The 19,210-nt window shown below is 34.5% G+C and overlaps 2 protein-coding genes and 1 pseudogene across 2 annotated transcripts; 2 read left to right on the top strand and 1 right to left on the bottom strand.

Moving 5' to 3' along the window:
* Positions 1-8,065: 8,065 nt before the first annotated feature.
* Positions 8,066-10,949, bottom strand: LOC140010688 (uncharacterized). Its single transcript, XM_072058004.1, has 4 exons — positions 10,433-10,949; positions 9,377-10,000; positions 9,086-9,211; positions 8,066-8,712 (listed from the first exon to the last, which is right to left on the bottom strand). The coding sequence occupies exons 1-4, from the start codon at positions 10,947-10,949 to the stop codon at positions 8,066-8,068; spliced, it is 1,914 nt and encodes a 637-aa protein (XP_071914105.1).
* A 4,616-nt stretch (positions 10,950-15,565) lies between these two features.
* LOC113698077 (probable glutathione S-transferase parC) lies at positions 15,566-16,934 on the top strand. Its single transcript, XM_027217750.2, has 2 exons — positions 15,566-15,993; positions 16,246-16,934. The coding sequence occupies exons 1-2, from the start codon at positions 15,676-15,678 to the stop codon at positions 16,588-16,590; spliced, it is 663 nt and encodes a 220-aa protein (XP_027073551.1). The 5' UTR covers positions 15,566-15,675; the 3' UTR covers positions 16,591-16,934.
* Positions 16,935-17,208: 274 nt separating this feature from the next.
* LOC113697783 (probable glutathione S-transferase) lies at positions 17,209-18,327 on the top strand (annotated as a pseudogene).
* The last annotated feature ends 883 nt before the right edge of the window (positions 18,328-19,210 follow it).

Below are 19,210 nucleotides of genomic sequence, written 5' to 3'. Positions count from 1 at the left end.
GATGATGGGTTTGGGAATTTGACAAGGACTTGAGATTGGATTTGTTGTTGAAATTGCTGCATAAGATTCCAAGCTTGTTTCGGATGAACCCAGAAACAGCGAGAGAAATTTCCAATTTTGTGGTGAATTTTAAAAAAATTCTATAAAAGGGGTGATTTTGGTGAGAGAATCCGTCGGGGGGTCTTCACATTCGCGGAATGCGAGCTCAGCAGAGCTCGCATTTCTGAAATGCGTGCTCCATAGAGCCTAGAAAGTATAAGTAAAATTTTTGTGCTTATTTTTTTTTCGGAGGCAGAGATTTTTTTGTATTGAAACAAAATGTTTAAAGATCTCGCATTCGCGTTCGCATTCCTTAAAAAAAAAAATTTCGGAGGTCAATAGAGCTCGTATTCCGCGAATGCGAGCTCAATAGAGCTCCCACACTAAGTATAATTTAATTTTTTTTGCTTTTTTTTTTGGGAGCTAGAGAATTTTTTCCAGAAAATAGTAGAGCTAAATGCGAGTTCCTAAATGTTTTTTTTTTTTATTTTTCAAATAGCTCGCATTTGATAAATTTGACCTCCAAAAATTGTATTTAATTTTTTTGTTAGATTTCGCATTTATAAGTATGACTTTCAGAAAATTAAATTCAAACTTGCTAGAAAAAAATTTTAAAATGAAATTTATGAGCTCCAAAAAAAATGTAAATGTTGTTTGTTTTGTAGAATTTGCCTTTACTAAAATGCTGTCGGTAGTAAAATTTTATTTTAAAATCTCTACTAAAATCTTATATTTCGGAGAAATGTTAGAGAAATTTTATTTAAAAATCTGTAATTAGCAGAGGAATAAATTTTTTTTTATTTTAAAACTTACACGTGCCTAAAGTCATCAAATATGTGCTCTAAAAAAAAATCATATTCATAATAATCTTTTTAATATAATTTACTAGACATGCATATTTCTTTTATATTAAAAAAAATTGGTAATTGTAAGGTTGGAAATACGTTATTTTATTATAATACATTTAAATGGTGGAAAAAGTACACATGCAAAGTTCTTTCTATTTCATAGATCAATGTAAAAATAGAATGAAATTGTTAACATGTAATGTGTTGACTATATTTTATGAATAAAATACTAACTTTTTTTCCTTTTTTATCAAATAAATTTTTTTTATCAAATTCTAATTTTCCTTTGTTATTAATGAATCGTATTTATTTGTTGACACCGATGAATATTAGTTATAAGAATCTAATAATTAATAGTCATTAATATCTGTTACAATTTCAACTGTAATTTTAGAAATTCCATAACGCAATGTTATTTAGAAAAATTATATAAGTTATTTTTATGAAGAGCATGTTATTTGTTTGGTAGTTGAAAAGGAAAAGAAAAAAAATTAAATCAAATATCTAGCGATTAAATCTTGCATGTTTTACCTTTTACAATTATTGGCAGGATTACTATTTTGATTAAAAATATAAAGCGATAATCAAGGCAAATTTTAGAACCCTAACAACTATGAGCCGCCTAAGAATTGCAAAAGAAAGTTGATTGACATGCGATTTGGAAGAATATTTAATCAATTTTTGGGCTCCACATCCATATAGCTATACAAGATCTATGTTCATATACGTATGCTATTTTCATCAACAACACAATAAGATTTTTTTGGCTATATCCAAAGGCCACTTGACAGCATTATCTGTTATTTTCCTAACCTCGACATGCATATATTGTAAATATAGACTACAAGATTAGATTTAACTTTAAATCCATCGATTCGACTTAAAATAAATCCGTTAACGTGTTCTAACTTTCTCTTCTACATCCAGAAGTTTAACAAAACATACTATTTCAATTCGACGTCAAAAATCCAAAAGTTGTAATATAAAATATATTACCGAATGACTTGCATCAAATTCGAATCTAGCCAACTTCTGTGGTTAGGATCTTAGAGGTACCAACCCCAGCCTCTAAACCTCCCAAGCTTGTGTCACCAACCTTGTATGTACCTATATGAAGAAATAATTTACAACAAAAAATCATTTAAAAAAACAGAAGTTGCGACATGTATTTGTAATAGTCAGTTGCCCTCACAAAGAAAGCTCTACAAAAAATTCGACAAAGTCTCCCCTATAAATGGGCTAAAACTCCCTGTCAAACAATCCAAATATCCATAAATTTCAAAAGCTCCAATCTATAAACTACATAATGTCAATAAAATTTCTAAACTCCAATTGCAAAACATACAATGTCCAATGTAGATAGTGTTTCGACCAAAAATAACAGTTGCGAAATAGATTTTAAAAACAAAAACTGAAAAGTGGGCACTTGCCACCCAAATTTGGCACATAACCCTTGCCCTCACATTGAGTATTAGAGACTTTGTCTACTATGTGCTTAGCATTTTAGAGAATTATTTTGTACATTAAAATAGTCAGAGATGATTAATTATTATCATTTTAAATTACACAAGACATATTAAAGTACTAATTATTGTAATTATTATCATTTCAAATTATACAGGGCGTATTAAAGTACTAATTATTGTAAATGGCTTTGATAACTACATTAGTGAAAAATAAGTATTTGTCAAATATATTTATATACACTTGTTAAAGTACGACAATAGTGTCTAAATGTATACAAAAAATAATTAAATGGCATGGTAAGACTGTTAAAGCAACAGAAATGCATCCAAGACAACTTCAATGCTCGGCATCAAATTTTGGGTCACGCTAACATATATGTTGTAATTTTAGCAAAATTTATTTTTCCATTTTAGTTCAAGGCCCTTATTTTTCTAAAATTTTCTCAAGGAACACAACTCTAATGTACGATTTACCCATAGCTGCCCAAGAGAAATTCGTTTCTCATTTGCATCTCATGTTTAATTCCCTTAATTAGAACCCATTTTCTATTTTAAATGGAACTTGCCCCTTTTTTCTTTTTTTTTTGTTTTATCTTCTTCAACACAAAAAAATAGACTTTTTTTTAAAACGTTATTTAAACATTTAGTCATTTCCTATGCCTTATCGAAAAAATCATGAACACCAATCCGTTCGTAGTACCACTAGCTCTCTATCCGCCGTAGACAATAAAATGAGACTAGCACCACTTTTCTTTTTAGAGTTAGATGTACAGAAAATAAGTTTAACCTAAATTTCATTCTAATTTTAAAAAAATTTCAAAAAATAGTTGAAACAATTAAATGGACTTTTTCCTTAAAGAGGTTTTAGCTTTAAACTATTTTGCAATATTTGTCAAAAAAACTACTTCCTTCTTTTTCCAGCTCCACTGTCCACACAGACACAATTAGCGCAACTACAACAAATTGGAAACAGAAAAATTTCAAGAATTCAAAAAATGTAACGTATATCCTCAAATCCACCACAAAAATTGCAAAAATAAGCACAACCCACATCAAATTTAAACCGAAATTTCACAACAAATCTGAACTTGCCGTTGGATTCAAGTATTAATTAAATTTAAAATGCTATAAGTGAGGCATTGCAAATGGAAAAGGCTCACCTTTATGCTGTTTGGCAGTCGCAATGGGATGGCAATGTTGGCAAATGTTGGGTCGGCAATGGGGCGGCAGTGGGTGGGCAAAGGGGCAAATGGGTCGGTAATCTGGTGGTTGAAGAAACTCTGAAAACCGGCTGCAATCTGGAGGGCTTGCTTCAGCGAGGCAGAAAGAGAATGAGGCGTGGCTTCCGGCGGAGCAGAACAATAGAGATGGTGGCGCCGCTCTTCCTATTTCTACCGTCCGGCGTTTGGGCAGCACAAAATAGGACAAATGGTGGCCAGCTCCGGTCTTTGGATGCTTCGATGTGCAGAACCGAGCTCTGTTTTCTTTGTTGTGCTGTTCGACAGCTCTGTTTCGATATTGCATTCTGCTTCTTTGACTCACTTTTCTGGTCTTTTTTTTTTTTAACAGACCTCGCATTTGCGGAATGCGAAGACCCCATTTCAAGAACAATCTCGAAAAACTGCCCCAGTTGTAGAATGCCTTTTTTTTCATCATAAACTAAGAATTCTCCCGAAACAGTGAAGAAGAAGAATAGCTTCTGCGAAGCATGCATGAAAAGCTTTCCAAAATTGCAGCCCGAGCCCTCAACTTTCTCCTTATTCTACTATGGCCCATAAAATTGAAAAATTCAACCAATCTGGTCCTTTTTAAATGTTATTTTTCTTTGATATGACTTAATGGGTTTTTGAATAGATTTTTAGTGAATTTTAGGATGAATTTGAAGGCTTAACAATTTTTTTGATAGATTTATAATCTTGATTTGAATTTTAGTAGAATTTTGGGGTAATTTTATTGTTTAACTACAGCAAATGGGTTTTCATTCATTTTTATAGATTTTAGCATTTAGTTTTGATAGACTTTATCTTAAACCTTAATTCTATTATTTTCATTTAGACCCCTAATATTTGTAATAATAATAATTTGACCCCTCAAACTTCTTTAATCATTTCAATTGGGTCCTTATTTGTTTTAATTTATTGAATACAGGTTGTTTATTTTTATTTAAATGATTTGATTAATTCAATTTCGTATTTATTTCCACTTCTTGTGATTATTTGTTAATTAAAGTGACGCCTTGATCATTTTATTGTTTTGGAGGTTAAATAAAAAAATTACATTTCATTAGACAACCAATTCAAAGGAGGTACGCTCTATTTCTTTATTTTGATTTTATTTGACCCAATGTGTTCCTATGTGATTTTATGTGTGTAATTGCATACTTTTGAATGTGTTTCTTTACTTTATTTTATTTATTTATTCACTTTATTGGTTTTAATCTTGTATATTCATTTTTTAATTTCGGTTATTTAAGAGGCATTAAATGCCAAAATTCTAATAGTTAGGTTATTATTTCATTTTATTTAATTCTTTCCCCTTTTAGATTGTAGTTAGGGCCCTTCGAATGTAATAGTTAGGTCTTTATTTGCTTTGTGTGCTTTACATACTTGTGTGTTTATGTGTTACTCGCTTTCTTAGGGTCTTGCATCTAGATATCATACTTATGTGCTATGTGCTATATGTAATTTATATGTTTATTTGCTTGTTTTACATGATTTATTTGATTGTAATAAATGCATGACGCCACCACACTAGTCCAACGCTAGTTGTGGCCTCTTTTCCCGATTCCACACTAGTCCAATACTAGTTGTAGCCCTCCTTTCTAATTTCTCACTAGTCCAACGCTAGTGAGAACTTATAGACATGGGGTAGTCCAATACTAGACCCTTAGGGACCATTCACGTGCTAAATCATGTTTGTATGATAATCATTACATTTGCATACATATTTTCTATCTTTTAGGGTCCTTACCATTTTTGCATGATATTTTCCCCTTATGTACATCCCTTATCCATATTTTCCCTATATGTATATTCCTTACCTCTATATGTAGAACATGGCATTTTAAGACTTGCATTCCATTTAAGAATTAGAATTAGGTTAGTACATTTTTGCTTGATTAGATAGGAAATATCCCTCGAATATGGGATATGGACGAGTGTGACTTTTCTACCTTTAGCACGCTCGTATTCCCTCTATAAAAGGAAAAATTGAGTCACGAATTTTAGCCCCCACACCCGTTATGATGCATTCCTTTAGGTCATGTATATTATTCTTTTCTTTTCTTTTCTTTCTTTCGAGTCTCATATTTTGCATGTTCGTGACCTCTTCGAAGAGTCACTCTTGGGCATTACAATTAATGTGATTTGCACCAATCAAGTTTTGAAGAGATATTCCGACCCCCCGATATCCTCCTAGATTTAGATTTTGCATCCATATAGTGACATCCAAATGTGATAAATTCTTAGGTTAAAATAAGAAAAGTTTTTGAATAAATCACGCAACTGGCTTTGGTTAGGTTGAAAGGGTGCCTTGGATTTTATCATTGCCTTCCCTTTTTTCAAATGTGAATCCCGACCTCTTTTCTCTTGATTTTTACAGACTTGAAGTCGTTTAAAAAGGGTTTTCTCCACTTTTTTTTTGAAAATTCATTTTAGGTGACTTGGTACACCTTAACTCAATACCAAGTGGCAGTTTCTATTTTTTATTAAAAACCTTTTTAAACTATTATTTTTGGGTCAAAATCATCGCACTTTTAGTCCCATTTAGGCCCATTTTCTTTATTTATTTTCTAAAAATCAAAAACTTGTTTTCAATCAAAATCAATCAAAAAATTCATTTTTATAAACCCGTAATCGCAATTTCATTTTTTCCCAAAAAATAGGGCGCGACACTCCCAACAATGCAATTTAATTCAACCGGTTTCAACAACCAAATCAAGGGCCACCGGTGTCTCCCAATTCAATAGTCAAATGCAGAATTTATCGAACCACAATATCAGAAAATTCCCGAACAACGCAGCAATTTAAATGAAGAATCAAATGACTCCGACGCGCCATAAGGGTAGAAACCATTCTGATGAAAACTTTGAGGATTGCACATTACCACGCGCCCAGGTGACGCGGGCACATCATGAAGGCAAGAACCCTTCTAATAAAGAGTCGTTGAATTAAAAGTTACCTCGTGCCTTGTTGACATGGACGCGTCATGTCGGTCAGTCCGCTCCAAGATCGAAGGAAGAGCTCTTTAGGTGACTTGATGCAGGCACGTTATGAGGGTTGAAACCTTTCTGATGAAGCACCTGGGAGTTGCACATTACCAGGCACCCTGTTGACGCTGGTGCGTTATGTCAGGGGAACACCTACTAATCATCAGAAACAAAAAATTAAATAAAAAATTTGGAAAAACTTTAAGAAAACATATTGAAGTTATCAACTAAAGTTGAACAACAACTAAAAGAAATTGGGCTACCTCCCAAAAAGCGCCTTTCTTTAACGTCTTTGGTTAGACATGGCTAGATGTTAGCAATTGGAGCAATTTGGTGTGTCCAAATGTATCACCTTCACTTCTTCACTTGGAAAGCTCTCGTAATAGTGTTTGAGACGGTGTCCATTCATCACAAACTTTTTGGCCATCTTAGTGCTCTGGATTTCTACTGCACTATAGTGAAAGACATGAGTAACAATGAAAGGTCAATCCCTCTGGAACGCAGTTTACCTGGAAACAGCTTAAACTTGGATTGGTATAGGAGAACCTTTTGACCAACTTCAAAGGTCTTCCTAGAGATTTGTTGGTTATGAAACGCCCTACTCCTCTCCTTGTAAATTAATGCATTCTTATATGTTTTGCTCCGGATCTCCTCCAATTCTTGCAAGTCCAACTTTCGATGAGCACCAGCCTCCTCTAAATTCATATTACACTGCTTTATCGTCCAAAAGGCCTTGTGCTCAAATTCCATTGGGAGGTGACACGGCTTCCCGAATATTAATCTATAGGGTGATATCCCTCTAGGAGTCTTATACGCCGTCCAATAGGTCTAAAGTGCATCTTTCAACTATTGACTCCAATCCTTCCTATCGGGTCACACCATTTTTTCCAAGATAGACTTGATTTCTCGATTTGATACTTCGGTTTGGCCATTGGTTTGAAGGTGGTATGATGTTGAGACCTTGTGGAGCACACCATACCTTCGAAATAGCGTAGTTATGGTATTAGTGCAGAAATGCATCCCCCTGTCACTAATAATGGTTCTTGGCATCCCAAAACGCACAAAAATATTGGACTTAATAAAATCTGAAACCACTTTTAAATCATTAGTCCGGGTGGCTTTAACTTCCACTTATTTGGAAACATAATCAAGTGCCAAGATGATATAAAGAAACCAAACGACATGGGAAAAGGGCCCATAAAGTCAATCCCTCATACGTCAAAAATTTCAACAAAGAACATTGAAATTTGAGACGTCAGATCTCTACGAAAAATATTACCTACGTTTTGACATCTTTCACATGACTTATAGAGCATGTAGGCATCTTTGAATAGTGAAGGCCAGTAGAACCCGCTCTCTGACACCTTACGAGCTGTCTTCTTAGGTCCAAAGTGACCTCCATAGGCAAAAGAATGAAAAAAAGTTAAGATTGAGTGATATTCATTCTCACTTACGCACCTTCGCATTACATGATCAGCACAATGCTTCTACAGATACGGGTCGTCTCATATGTAGTATTTGGCATCGCTCTTTAACTTGTCCCTTTTTGCTTTGGGCCAACCTGCATGTAATTTGCCAGTTATTAGGTAATTAACTAAATCAGCATACCAAGGCAATTTAGAATTTAGAGAAAATAATTGTTCATCAGGGAATGTATCTTTCAATGGCACGTTCTCTTCTCCAACTGATATGCGACTTAAATGGTCAGCTACCAAATTCTTCGAACCACTTTTATCCCTCATCTCCATATCAAATTCTTGCAAGAGCAATATCCACCTTATCAGCCTCGATTTTGCATCTTTCTTGGTTATTAGGTATCTCAATGCTGTATGATCAGAAAATACAATAATTTTATCACCTAATAAATATGACCTGAATTTTTCTAAAGCAAAAATAACTGTTAAAACTTCCTTCTCAGTAGTGGAGTAATTCAATTGACCTCTACTCAAGGTTCCAGACGTGTAGTAGATGACGTGAGTTGCTTTTCCTATTCTCTGTCCTAACACTACTCGCACTGCATAATCACTAGCATCATACATGATCTCAAATAAGAGATTCCAGTCAAGAGGTTGGATGATCAGTGACGATGTTAACAGCTCCTTTAACTTCTTGAATGCTCTCTTACACTCGACATTGAACTCAAAGGCCACATCTTTTTATAAGAGTTTGAACAGAGAAGCTCCAGTCTTCGAGAAATCCTTATGAACCTTTGGTAGAAACCTACATGTTCAAGAAAAAAATACACTTCCCGCACACTCGCGGGGTAAGGTAAGGCAGATATAATGTCTATTTTAACTTAATCAATTTCAATACCCTTAGAGGACACTACGTGACCTTGAACTATCCCATACTCAACTATAAAAAGACATTTTTTCAATTAAACACGAGATTAGTTTATATACATCTCAAGAAGATCAATTTCAGGTTATCTAGACAATTATCAAAACTATCACCATATATACTAAAATCGTTCATGAAAATCTCAATAATTTTCTTAACATATTCTGAAAAAATGCTCACCATACATCTCTGAAATGTTGCAGGGACATTGCACAATCCGAAAGGCGTTTGCCTGTATACGAAAGTTTCAAACGGGCACGTGAAGGTGGTTTTCTCTTGATCTTCCAGTGCGATTGCAATTTGAAAATACCCTAAAAACCCATTTAAAAAACAATAGTAAATTCAACAAACTAATCGTTCAATCATTTGGTCAATAAAAAGAGGTGAAAAATGGTCTTTTTTCATGATAACGTTTAATTTCCGGTAGTCTATACACTGCCGCTATCCAGTGGATTTGTGTATTGGCATGAGTTCACCCTTCTGGTTGGCCTCCACTGTCACTCCTGCTTTCTTTGAAACTACCTGTACCGAGCTCATCCATGGGCTGTCTGATATTGCATATATGATCCCCACATCCAGCAGTTTTAGTATTTCGTTCTTCATGACTTCCATCATAAGGGGATTGAGCATCCTTTGAACTTGCCGCATAGATTTGGCATCTTCTTCGAACCTTATTCGGTGCATACATACAGAGAGGCTGATGCCCTTAATGTCGGTGATAGTCCATCCTATTGTTTGCTTGTGATTTCTAAGAATTTGGATTAGTTTTTCTTCTTGGATTTCCAACAGTCGCGTCGAGATAATCAATGGAAGCATTTCCTTCTTGCCCAAGTAAGCGTATTTCAAGTGCTTTGGCAGAGATTTTAATTCAAACACAGGTGCCTGTACCACAGACGGTAATACCCTTTGGTGAGATTTGGGCACGAAAATAAGTGCGAGCTCATACCTTGTCGTCTTGACTGGCAACGATTGCAACGCTCCAATTGTATTTTTCAGATCTTTACTCAATTCTTCCTCATGAGTTGTGTTTAACTCGAGGTACTTGGTTAAAACAACTTCTAACTCATCCCTGCCAATAATTTCAAACACTTCCTGCGCCGCTGAGTCAATAGCACTCATAGAAAAAACAGAGTTAAAATTAGAGTTCGAGGGGTATTTCATGATCTCAATGGTATTGAAATGAATAATTTTTTCATCAAATTTCATGGATAAGGTACCCTTATTAACATCAATTTATTTTGGATTGTAAACAAAAAGAGTCTACCTAATAGCAAAGGTAAGGGGTCGGGGGAATGATCATTATTTATGTTAAGTACATAAAAATCAGTTAGGAATTTTAACCAACACATCATCGACCAACCTATCAGGATAAGCATTCGTTCGATCAGCTAATTGGATTATTATCCTAGTTTCTTTTAACGGACCTAAGTTCAAAGAAGTATAGATAGATTTAGACATTACTGATGTTCCTAGGTCCAACATGACATTTATAATCAAAGTATTACCTATTTTACAGGGGATAATGAACATACTTGGATCTCCGCACTTCGGTGGAAGTTTCCTCTGTAGAACTGCTGACACGTTCTCCCCCACAATAACTCTTTCGTCTCCTCTCAATCTTCTTCGGTTGATGCACAAATCCTTCAAAAATTTTGTATACTTCGACACTTGTTTGGTTGCATCTAACAGAGGAATGTTGATCTCTACTTTGCGGAATACGTCCAAGATCTCTTTCTCCTTGTCCTGATTCTTTGGTTTCTCCAACCTACTAGGAAAGGGAAGCGGATTAGCTTTAGGTTCAATGATTGGGTTAAGGAGTACCACTGGATTTATGCCATTTATGTCCTCTGCCTCAAGTTCTTTCTCGATCTTTTCTTCATCCTTGTCCTTTGGAGTCACGAGTTCGAATCCCTGAATTTTCTTTCCACTCCTTAAGGTCATTGCACTTACGTTCTTCAGGTTCAATTCAGGTTGAGACGGCAATTTTTCGTGAACTTGGGACTTCAGACGGTTGATTGATATTGCCATCTGACTACTCTGACTCTGCATCGCTTACATATAACCCATTTGATTCCTTATATTTTATAGGTCAGATTTCATCTTTTGTTGACTAGTAATTAATTGTTTCATCATTTCTTTCAAAGACGGGCCTGAACTAGGAGGAAGTGGTGGCTGTCGAGGTTGGTATTACTGTTGATACCCTTGCTGTATATTCAGTGCAAAATTTGATTGTCTATTTCCCCCATCATTGAGGTTATGGTGATCTCTCTAACCCGGATTGTACATGTTAGGGTACGAATCATATGCCATTCTTGGCGCAGGCGTATGACCAGCTATGTTTACTTTCTTCGCACTCTTTTCTTGAATCACATCTCTGTAGAACGACCCATGGCAGTGCAAATTCCATACATCTTGGCTTGTGGTGCATTTTCTATAGCCAATTGTATAACAAAAGATGTTAAGTCGGATAACTGCTGTTGGATAGAGGATGTTTTTATCTCATTCACTTTGCGTATCAAGATATCCTTCCTTATACCGAACTATTATGAGTTCTCGGCCATTCCTTCAATTAACAACTACGCTTCTTGAGGAGTCTTGTTCGCCAACGCCCCTCCACTTGCAGCATCAATAATATTCTTGTCTTTGAAAAGTAGCCCATCGTAAAAGTACTGAATGAGCAGCTGCACACTTATTTGATGTTGAGGGAATTTGATACATAACTTCTTGAATCTCTCTCAGTAATCATTGAGCGACTCTCCTGAATGTTGCTTGATACTGCATATTTCCTTCCTCAGACTTGCAGTTCGAGATACAGGAAAATACTATTCCAGGAATTTTTTCTTCAGCTACTCCCAAGTGGTGATACTACCTGGAGATAGTAGTACAACTAGTCTTTTGCTGAATCCTTAAGAGAGAAAGGGAATGTTCTCATTTTTATTTGTTCTTCCGTGATTTTTGAAGGTTTCATAATGTTGCAAACAACATCAAACTCTTGCAAGTGCTTATGAGGCTTCTTACCTGATAAATCATGAAAAGATGACAAAAGATGGATTAGACCAGATTTTAACTCAAACTGAGTATTATCATTTAAATTCGGAAAAGTAATGCATAAGGGCTGCTGATTTAAATTAGGAGCAGCCAATACCCTTAGTGTTCGTGCATTAGCCATAGTGACTTCTTCTTGATCCGAGTCACTCGAAGTATCACCAAACGAATTTGTTGCTTCAACTTCTGGATCAAGTCTTTGAGATGCAGCACTAGATTGCTCTTCTCTGAGCTGTCTGGTCTCTTTTCATGTTCGGCGTGCAGTTTTCTCTATTTTAGGATCGAAAATTAATTCACCTGTACGAGAAGAACAAAGTATAAACTAGAAAAGTACCAGAAAATTAAAACGAAAATGAACTTAAAAAGAAACAAATTTAACTAACACCAGTCCCGGCAACGGCGCCAAAAATTGACAGATTGTCGAGCCTGTGCAATAATAAATGCCTGCTCAAACAAAATATAATTTCTATAGATAGTGATAAGTAGGGTTGAATTCATAGGGATTGGGGATATTTGCCTCTTTTGAAGTTCAAACAAACAATGGGGGGGTTTTTTTTTTTTTTTATAGAAATTAACAATAAGTTATGCTAATCGAATATTGCAATTAAATAAAAATTAGATGGCAAATTGCAAAAACTCAAATAGTTTTTGACAAACTCTAGTCAAGAAGCAATTTCGGAAATGGTTCTCCTAATTGATCATCGATGCAAGAATAGTTCCATATATAAACTGATAAACAAGTTATAATTGTCAAACAAGTGATGACAATCAATTTCTCCTTAATTATCGATAGTTAATGTAAGACCGTTAGTTATTGTCCTAATTGCAAAATAACCCTAGGTACGACTGTAAAATTCAATTTTGCAATTGCTTTAAGATTTAGAAAAATCCTGTTCTACATAAACAACACGCTACGAGGGTTGTTTACAAATTAGCCCGTATATTTCCCTGATATAATCCCGATTATATCAGTTACCACTAATTTAGAATAATTAAACAATTATAGATTTAATTACTCTAATTGGTTTTAGGTTATTGAATTAATCTAACATCTGGACCCATGATACTTGAATAATACAATAACCATAAAAAAATAAAATAGGAAATATACGAATACTAGAAAATAATAGGAAAAAGTAAAATCAGTTAGATCTCACAATTTAACCTGAACCAAATCCTCCGTTGTTCCTTGACTAGAAATAAAAGTTTAGTTCATCTCTGTCGAGGGGATCCTATGGAAAATTGCCGAAGTAAATGGTGAAGGCATTTTTCCTCCAATTGAATATAATGAAAAAATGATGGAATAGTCCCCCAAAAACAATGAATAGTCAACCCCCCAGAAGAACTAGCCGACAAAGTACGAAAACAAAAGAAAGAAAAATCAAAGCTGTCGGACCGCCTCTTCCTACATAATTTTCCTTCCTATCCGGCTACTAAGGGGAATAAAAGGGAAGACTCCTAGTCTCTGTTAACCTCCCTCCTCTTTTGAAAACTACCAAAAGAAGAAAAAGGAGAGTCCCCCAAAATTGCTCCTCGTCTAGCGCAGTTGATCACTGGATAAGGAATACCATCTCCGTTTGGACTCTTGTTTCCTTTTACTACTCCAACTCTTATGCTGGCTATCGTCAAAATTAATTTGACTAACCCGAAGGTGTACAACTTGACAAATTTGCACTTTTTTATGATATTTTGTTCCAACTCTCTGCAATAAGCACAAATGCCAAAAATGAATAAAATCTGCTAATTAATGCACATTCGATAAGGTAATAGGAGGAAATTAATTATAAAATAGATAACAAAATTGTGACCTATCATACCCTTATTTAGAAACTAAAGTGGTTGAAATGACTAAAATATATATACATAATATGCATGACATTTTAATCCTGTACGATTTATGTTTTACCATACATCTCTCTTATAATTTAGTGTTTTACCATATAATCCCCTTATGATTTTTAAAATATATACATAACTCAACCTTTTGATACATTAACATAATTTTGACCTTTACAATCGAGTTACTTTTGTCCCTATAGAAGGGATAGAGCTAGAGGTAAATAATGGCTTTTGAGCATATATAGAATTAATTTTTTACATGCTAACAGTGTAAATTTAAATTTAAATTTATATAATGTGATATGATGTAAATTTGTTGATGTATAAACAATTATATACTGGCGGTATATAAAAAAATTAATTCTAGTACCCATTGTCCGGACCAATTTAGACATAAGATGTGGTGGGGTACTCTTTTCTTGTTTTCGTGGTTTAGTTGAATTGTCTATGTTCATATTTTTTTCTTATTGAACTTAAATAATGTGCAAACCAGGAACAGAAAAAGGAGCGAGAGAGAGGGAAAGACAAAAGCTTGAATGTGATTACTTAAGGAGTGACGTCAAATTCCTTAAGACTCTGCGTAAGCACTTAGCTAAAAACTTGGGAACCTAATAATTAGGGACCAGCCGCAGCAGCTACCAAGTAGACAATCAAGAAAAAGAGACCATAACCTTTTCCGTGGACGCAAGTTTTTGTTCCTTAATTTCTTAGTTAGTGTTTTAATATTTAGCAGTTTAATTTCCACCAGGCCGCTGATTTGGTTTGAAATAACTGGTAATGGGAATAATTTTACTTAAAATTACCAGAATCTTCTGATTCATTAATGGAGAAGATAATGGCGGAATTGTGACTACAAAAATTGTCGCGTAATTTTGTGTGATTAGGAACAAGAAAGCAAGACAAGCATCCTAGAACAAGTTCTAGACAACGAATATTCTAGCACAAATAAATAATATTTATTTGTTGAGTTCTAGAATCCTCTACCACCTTTGATTTGATTGGGGACGGCAGTCAAATGGCATTGTATTTATCTCGAAATATTTATTCAAATTTAGAGAAATTTAAAAATAACAAGCCAAAAAGGTTTTAATATTTGGTCGTAGAGACAATGTTGCAACTTTTCTTTTTCTTTGGTCATACATCGACTATGGGGGAAAAGGGGTACAGGAGCAATCGAATTCTAGAAATCGAGGAAAGCTGAATAACCATTAGATCACACGAATGCGATAAGTACTTACTGGATTTAAAAGTAGCAATTGGTGGGAGGCCACAAAATTGTGAGTAAACAGCAATTATGCACATATTATTCATCTCGTGAACTTTCTATCAATTTCTAGTGAGTAACTGGAAAAGGAAAGTTAATTTTGTATTCAAAATATTATAAAGTAAATTAAGTTACATGCTAAAAATTTGAGCATATATCAAACCAAAAACGTGCTAGTATAGGTTGTAAATTCCTAAAGTGGCTTTCAAGAATCTTAAAAAAAAAATTAAAGAGTCAAAAAAGATCTAATTAATAACACATGAAAAAGAGACCCTTCATTTTCTCAAGATTTAAAAATTCTGGTTCTAATCTTCCTTCCCTTACCTTTGAATCCTATCCCTACTGCTTGAAAAAAAAAAAACCTGCATTTTGACTTGTGGCCTAAATTGCTGAAGGGCAGAGGACCCAAGTGTCCTGGTACAATCTACCACTTACCAACCATTATTCCTTCATGCTGCCATCACCAGCCTCTCATTCACTATAAAATGCAAGACCCCGGTTCTTATACCTGCTAGTTGCTAACAAACTGCTACTATTGCCCATAATTCAGCTTTCTTTTCATCACCTCTAGCGAAAAAATCCTTTCTTTTTTTTTTTTTTTGCTTTGCTCGAATATCATCTGAAAATATGGCCGGTGACAAGGTGGTTGTGTTGGGTACATATGGGAGCATGTTTAGCATGAGAGTCCAAGTTGCTCTGGCCGAAAAAGGCATCGAGTATGAAAACAAAGAAGAAGACTTGGCTAACAAGAGCCCACTTCTTCTTGAGGTGAACCCTGTTCACAAGAAAATCCCAGTTCTGATTCATAATGGAAAGCCTGTTTGCGAGTCCCTTATCATTGTTCAGTACATAGATGAAGTGTGGCATGACAAGAATCCCTTGCTGCCATCTGATCCTTACCAGAGAGCTCAAGCTAGGTTCTGGGCTGACTTCGTTGACAAAAAGGTAACATTTTTTTCTTATGGAAACTCTAATTTTGTCAACTGCTGTTCAATCAGTTATTCGGGCAAGCATTTCTACTGTCTTTACCAAGATCGTCTAGTCGTGGAACTAAGCATTTCTTAACCTATTTTCACTAGATTATTTTAGGCAAACAACATAAGCAAGCAGGACAAGTTAGATATGGGATAAAAATATTATGTTAAGGAGGGATTTTTCTGTTCAATTTTTTTCTGAGAAAATTAAGGTGAAATGCAGGTTTATGATTGTGGAAGGAGGATCTGGGCCACAAAGGGAGAAGAAAAGGAGGCAGCCAAGAAGGAATTCATAGGGATTATGAAAACATTGGAAGGAGAACTTGGAAATAAGCCTTACTTTGGAGGGGAAGACTTTGGATATGTGGATGTGGCTTTGATTCCTTTCTACTGTTGGTTCCATGCCTATGAGAACTTTGGGAATTTCAAGACAGAAACGGAGTGTCCAAAGCTGGTGGAATGGGCCAAAAGATGCATGCAGAGGGAGAGCGTTTCCAAGTCCCTTGCTGATCCTCACAAGATTTACGAATTTGTTGTGTCCTTGAAGAAGAAGCTTGGGATCGAATAAAGTCTCTTTCAACTTTTTGCCTACATGGAGGATCGAATAAAGTCTACGCATGAATATGTATTTGGGATTGCTTTGCTTTTTGTGGGCTTCGTAGATCTGTCTTAGAATCCTTTAGTTTTGTTTGCTTGGCTTGGGAGAATAAAAGAGATTTAGCGTCGTCTTCCTGATATCCTGGACTGGTAGTAAATGATGTTTACTACTACTACTAGGATTTCATGGATAGGCTGTTTATATGTATAATTTCTTCCACAAATTTATAGGACAATTGTCTCTGTCTTTAGTTAAGCAGAGTGTTCGTACAATGTCCAAATGATGTTAATGTGATACTACTTTCTTTTCCCATATATTTGCATATCATCTCCTTAGATAATTTTTTTTTTTTCAACTCTCTCCCTTCCTTTTATTCCTTAGTTATTGACTTGTGCAATATGTGCACTTCATTTGCAAAAAAAATGTTCTGTAAATCTCTAGACCAACTCATAAAAACAGCTCACTGACTTGGGGCGTGGAGCTCGAAGGTTCCAGGAATGATCCGGTACCATTTCATGGTACTCGTTCAACTTAAATAATAAAATCCATGACGACTAAATGTACTACTATTAAAAAAAAAGAGGAATCTGTACACACTTCTTTTGTGGTCAACCATCAATTTTCTTTAAAAAAAAACTAGCAAACCAGAGAAAACTCCTCCTCCTGCTTCGTACCATCCTCTGAGAAAATGGCTGGTGAAGAGGTGATTTTGTTGAGTGTCTATCCGAGCATGTTCAGTATGAGGGTCAGAATAGCACTAGCCGAGAAGGGTGTCAAGTATGAACTCAAGGAAGAGGACTTGACGAACAAGAGCCTGCTTCTTCTTGAGATGAATCCTGTTCACAAGAAAGTTCCAGTTTTGCATTCATAATGGAAAGCCAATACTTGAGTCCCTTATAATTGTCCAGTACATAGATGAGGTATGGCATGACAAGAATCCATTGGAACCATCTGATCCTTATGAGAGGGCTCAAGCAAGGTTCTGGGCTGACTTTATTGACAAGAAGGTACCCTGCAAGATTTCTGTGTGAATTTTATATTTTTCTTTTTTTTTCCGGAGAAAGTCTTCTTTTTGGAGTTAGATTCTGCATGAATTAAAAGAAAAATTTTTTGACTAACTAATGTTAGGTGTGAAATGGAATATAACTAAAAGTTACATTATGCAAGAAGAAACAAATTTGACTAACTAATGGAGAAAATGCAGGTTTTTGATCCAGCAAGAGGGATCTGGGCAATAAAAGGTGAAGAGCAGGAGGCAGCCAAGAAGGAATTCATAGAGATTCTGAAAATATTGGAAGGAGAACTTGGGGGAAAACCGAGGTGAAACTTTTGGGCTCGTGGATGTGGCTCTTATTCCTCTATACAGTTGGTTTTATGCCTTTGAGACCTGTGGAAACTTCAAGATTGAGAGCCAATGTCCAAAGCTTGTGGCTTGGGCCAAATTTTGTATGCAGAGGGAGAGTGTGTCCCAGTCCCTTTCTGATCCTCACACTGTTTATGATACTGTCCTTTTTCTGAAGAAGATGTTTGGGATCGAATAGATTACCACACAATGTTCCATTTTCTTCCTGTAGATTATTCACGAAAATTATTTGGGAGACCAAAGATGTTCTGGTTTTGTAGTCGAGATGCACTTGTACTGAACTTTCAATTCGGCTTTCTTGTGGCCTTTCATTTATCTTCTATATAATTCACAACTCGGTCCAAGGTAATGTTCAGAATTCAAAATTAACTTTGTGGATTTTATTTTAGGCTCTTTTGTTTTTTTGGTGGGAAGGGGAAGGGGCTGGAATAGCAGGGAGAAGGAGGGATTCAAGCATAGTTTCTTGGACTCGATCGGTTTGTCAGCTGTTTGAAGAGTTTAAGGAAGATAATTGAAATGCATCACCCATATCTTGAACAAGTATTAGGGGGCGTTTGGTAAAAGGGTATCGGAATGAAGGAATGGAATAAACTCCATAATTGACGTTTGGTTCACTGGTATGGGAATTGAAATTTTGGAATGATTTTTAAAAATTTGGCATCCCTCCATTCCTTAGTAAAAGGGTGGGTTTTGTCCAAAACCCAAGTGTGATTCCAAAATCTTATAATTACATAATATTTAGTACAATTAATATTTATATATATTATATATTTATATTTATATTTATATTATATTATAATATATATATATATATAAAAATTTTATTATAATTATATATTTTATTATAATATTAGTATATTATATAAACATATATTATAATTATTTAGTTAAATATAATTATATTTATATAATATATATTATAAATTTCTTAATATTATATAATAATATATTTATAATATATATGTATATTTATAAATGTATATTATATGTGCATATAATTATAATAAATACATGTATATAATATTAATAAATTATATAATTATATAATTATATTTATTATTTTAAATATAATAATATATAATAATAACTATATCTAATTAATATGCATTATATTTATATAAAATATTAGTACAATTAATATTTATATATTATATAATTATAATTATATATTTATATTATAACATTCGTATAATTATAATTAATTATATAAATAATATTTAATTTAAT

Source organism: Coffea arabica, chromosome 7c (genome assembly GCF_036785885.1).
Source record: "Coffea arabica cultivar ET-39 chromosome 7c, Coffea Arabica ET-39 HiFi, whole genome shotgun sequence".
NCBI lineage: Eukaryota > Viridiplantae > Streptophyta > Magnoliopsida > Gentianales > Rubiaceae > Coffea > Coffea arabica.
The sequence above is the reverse complement of the archived record's forward strand: the minus strand, read 5'-3'. Positions and strand labels throughout refer to the sequence as shown.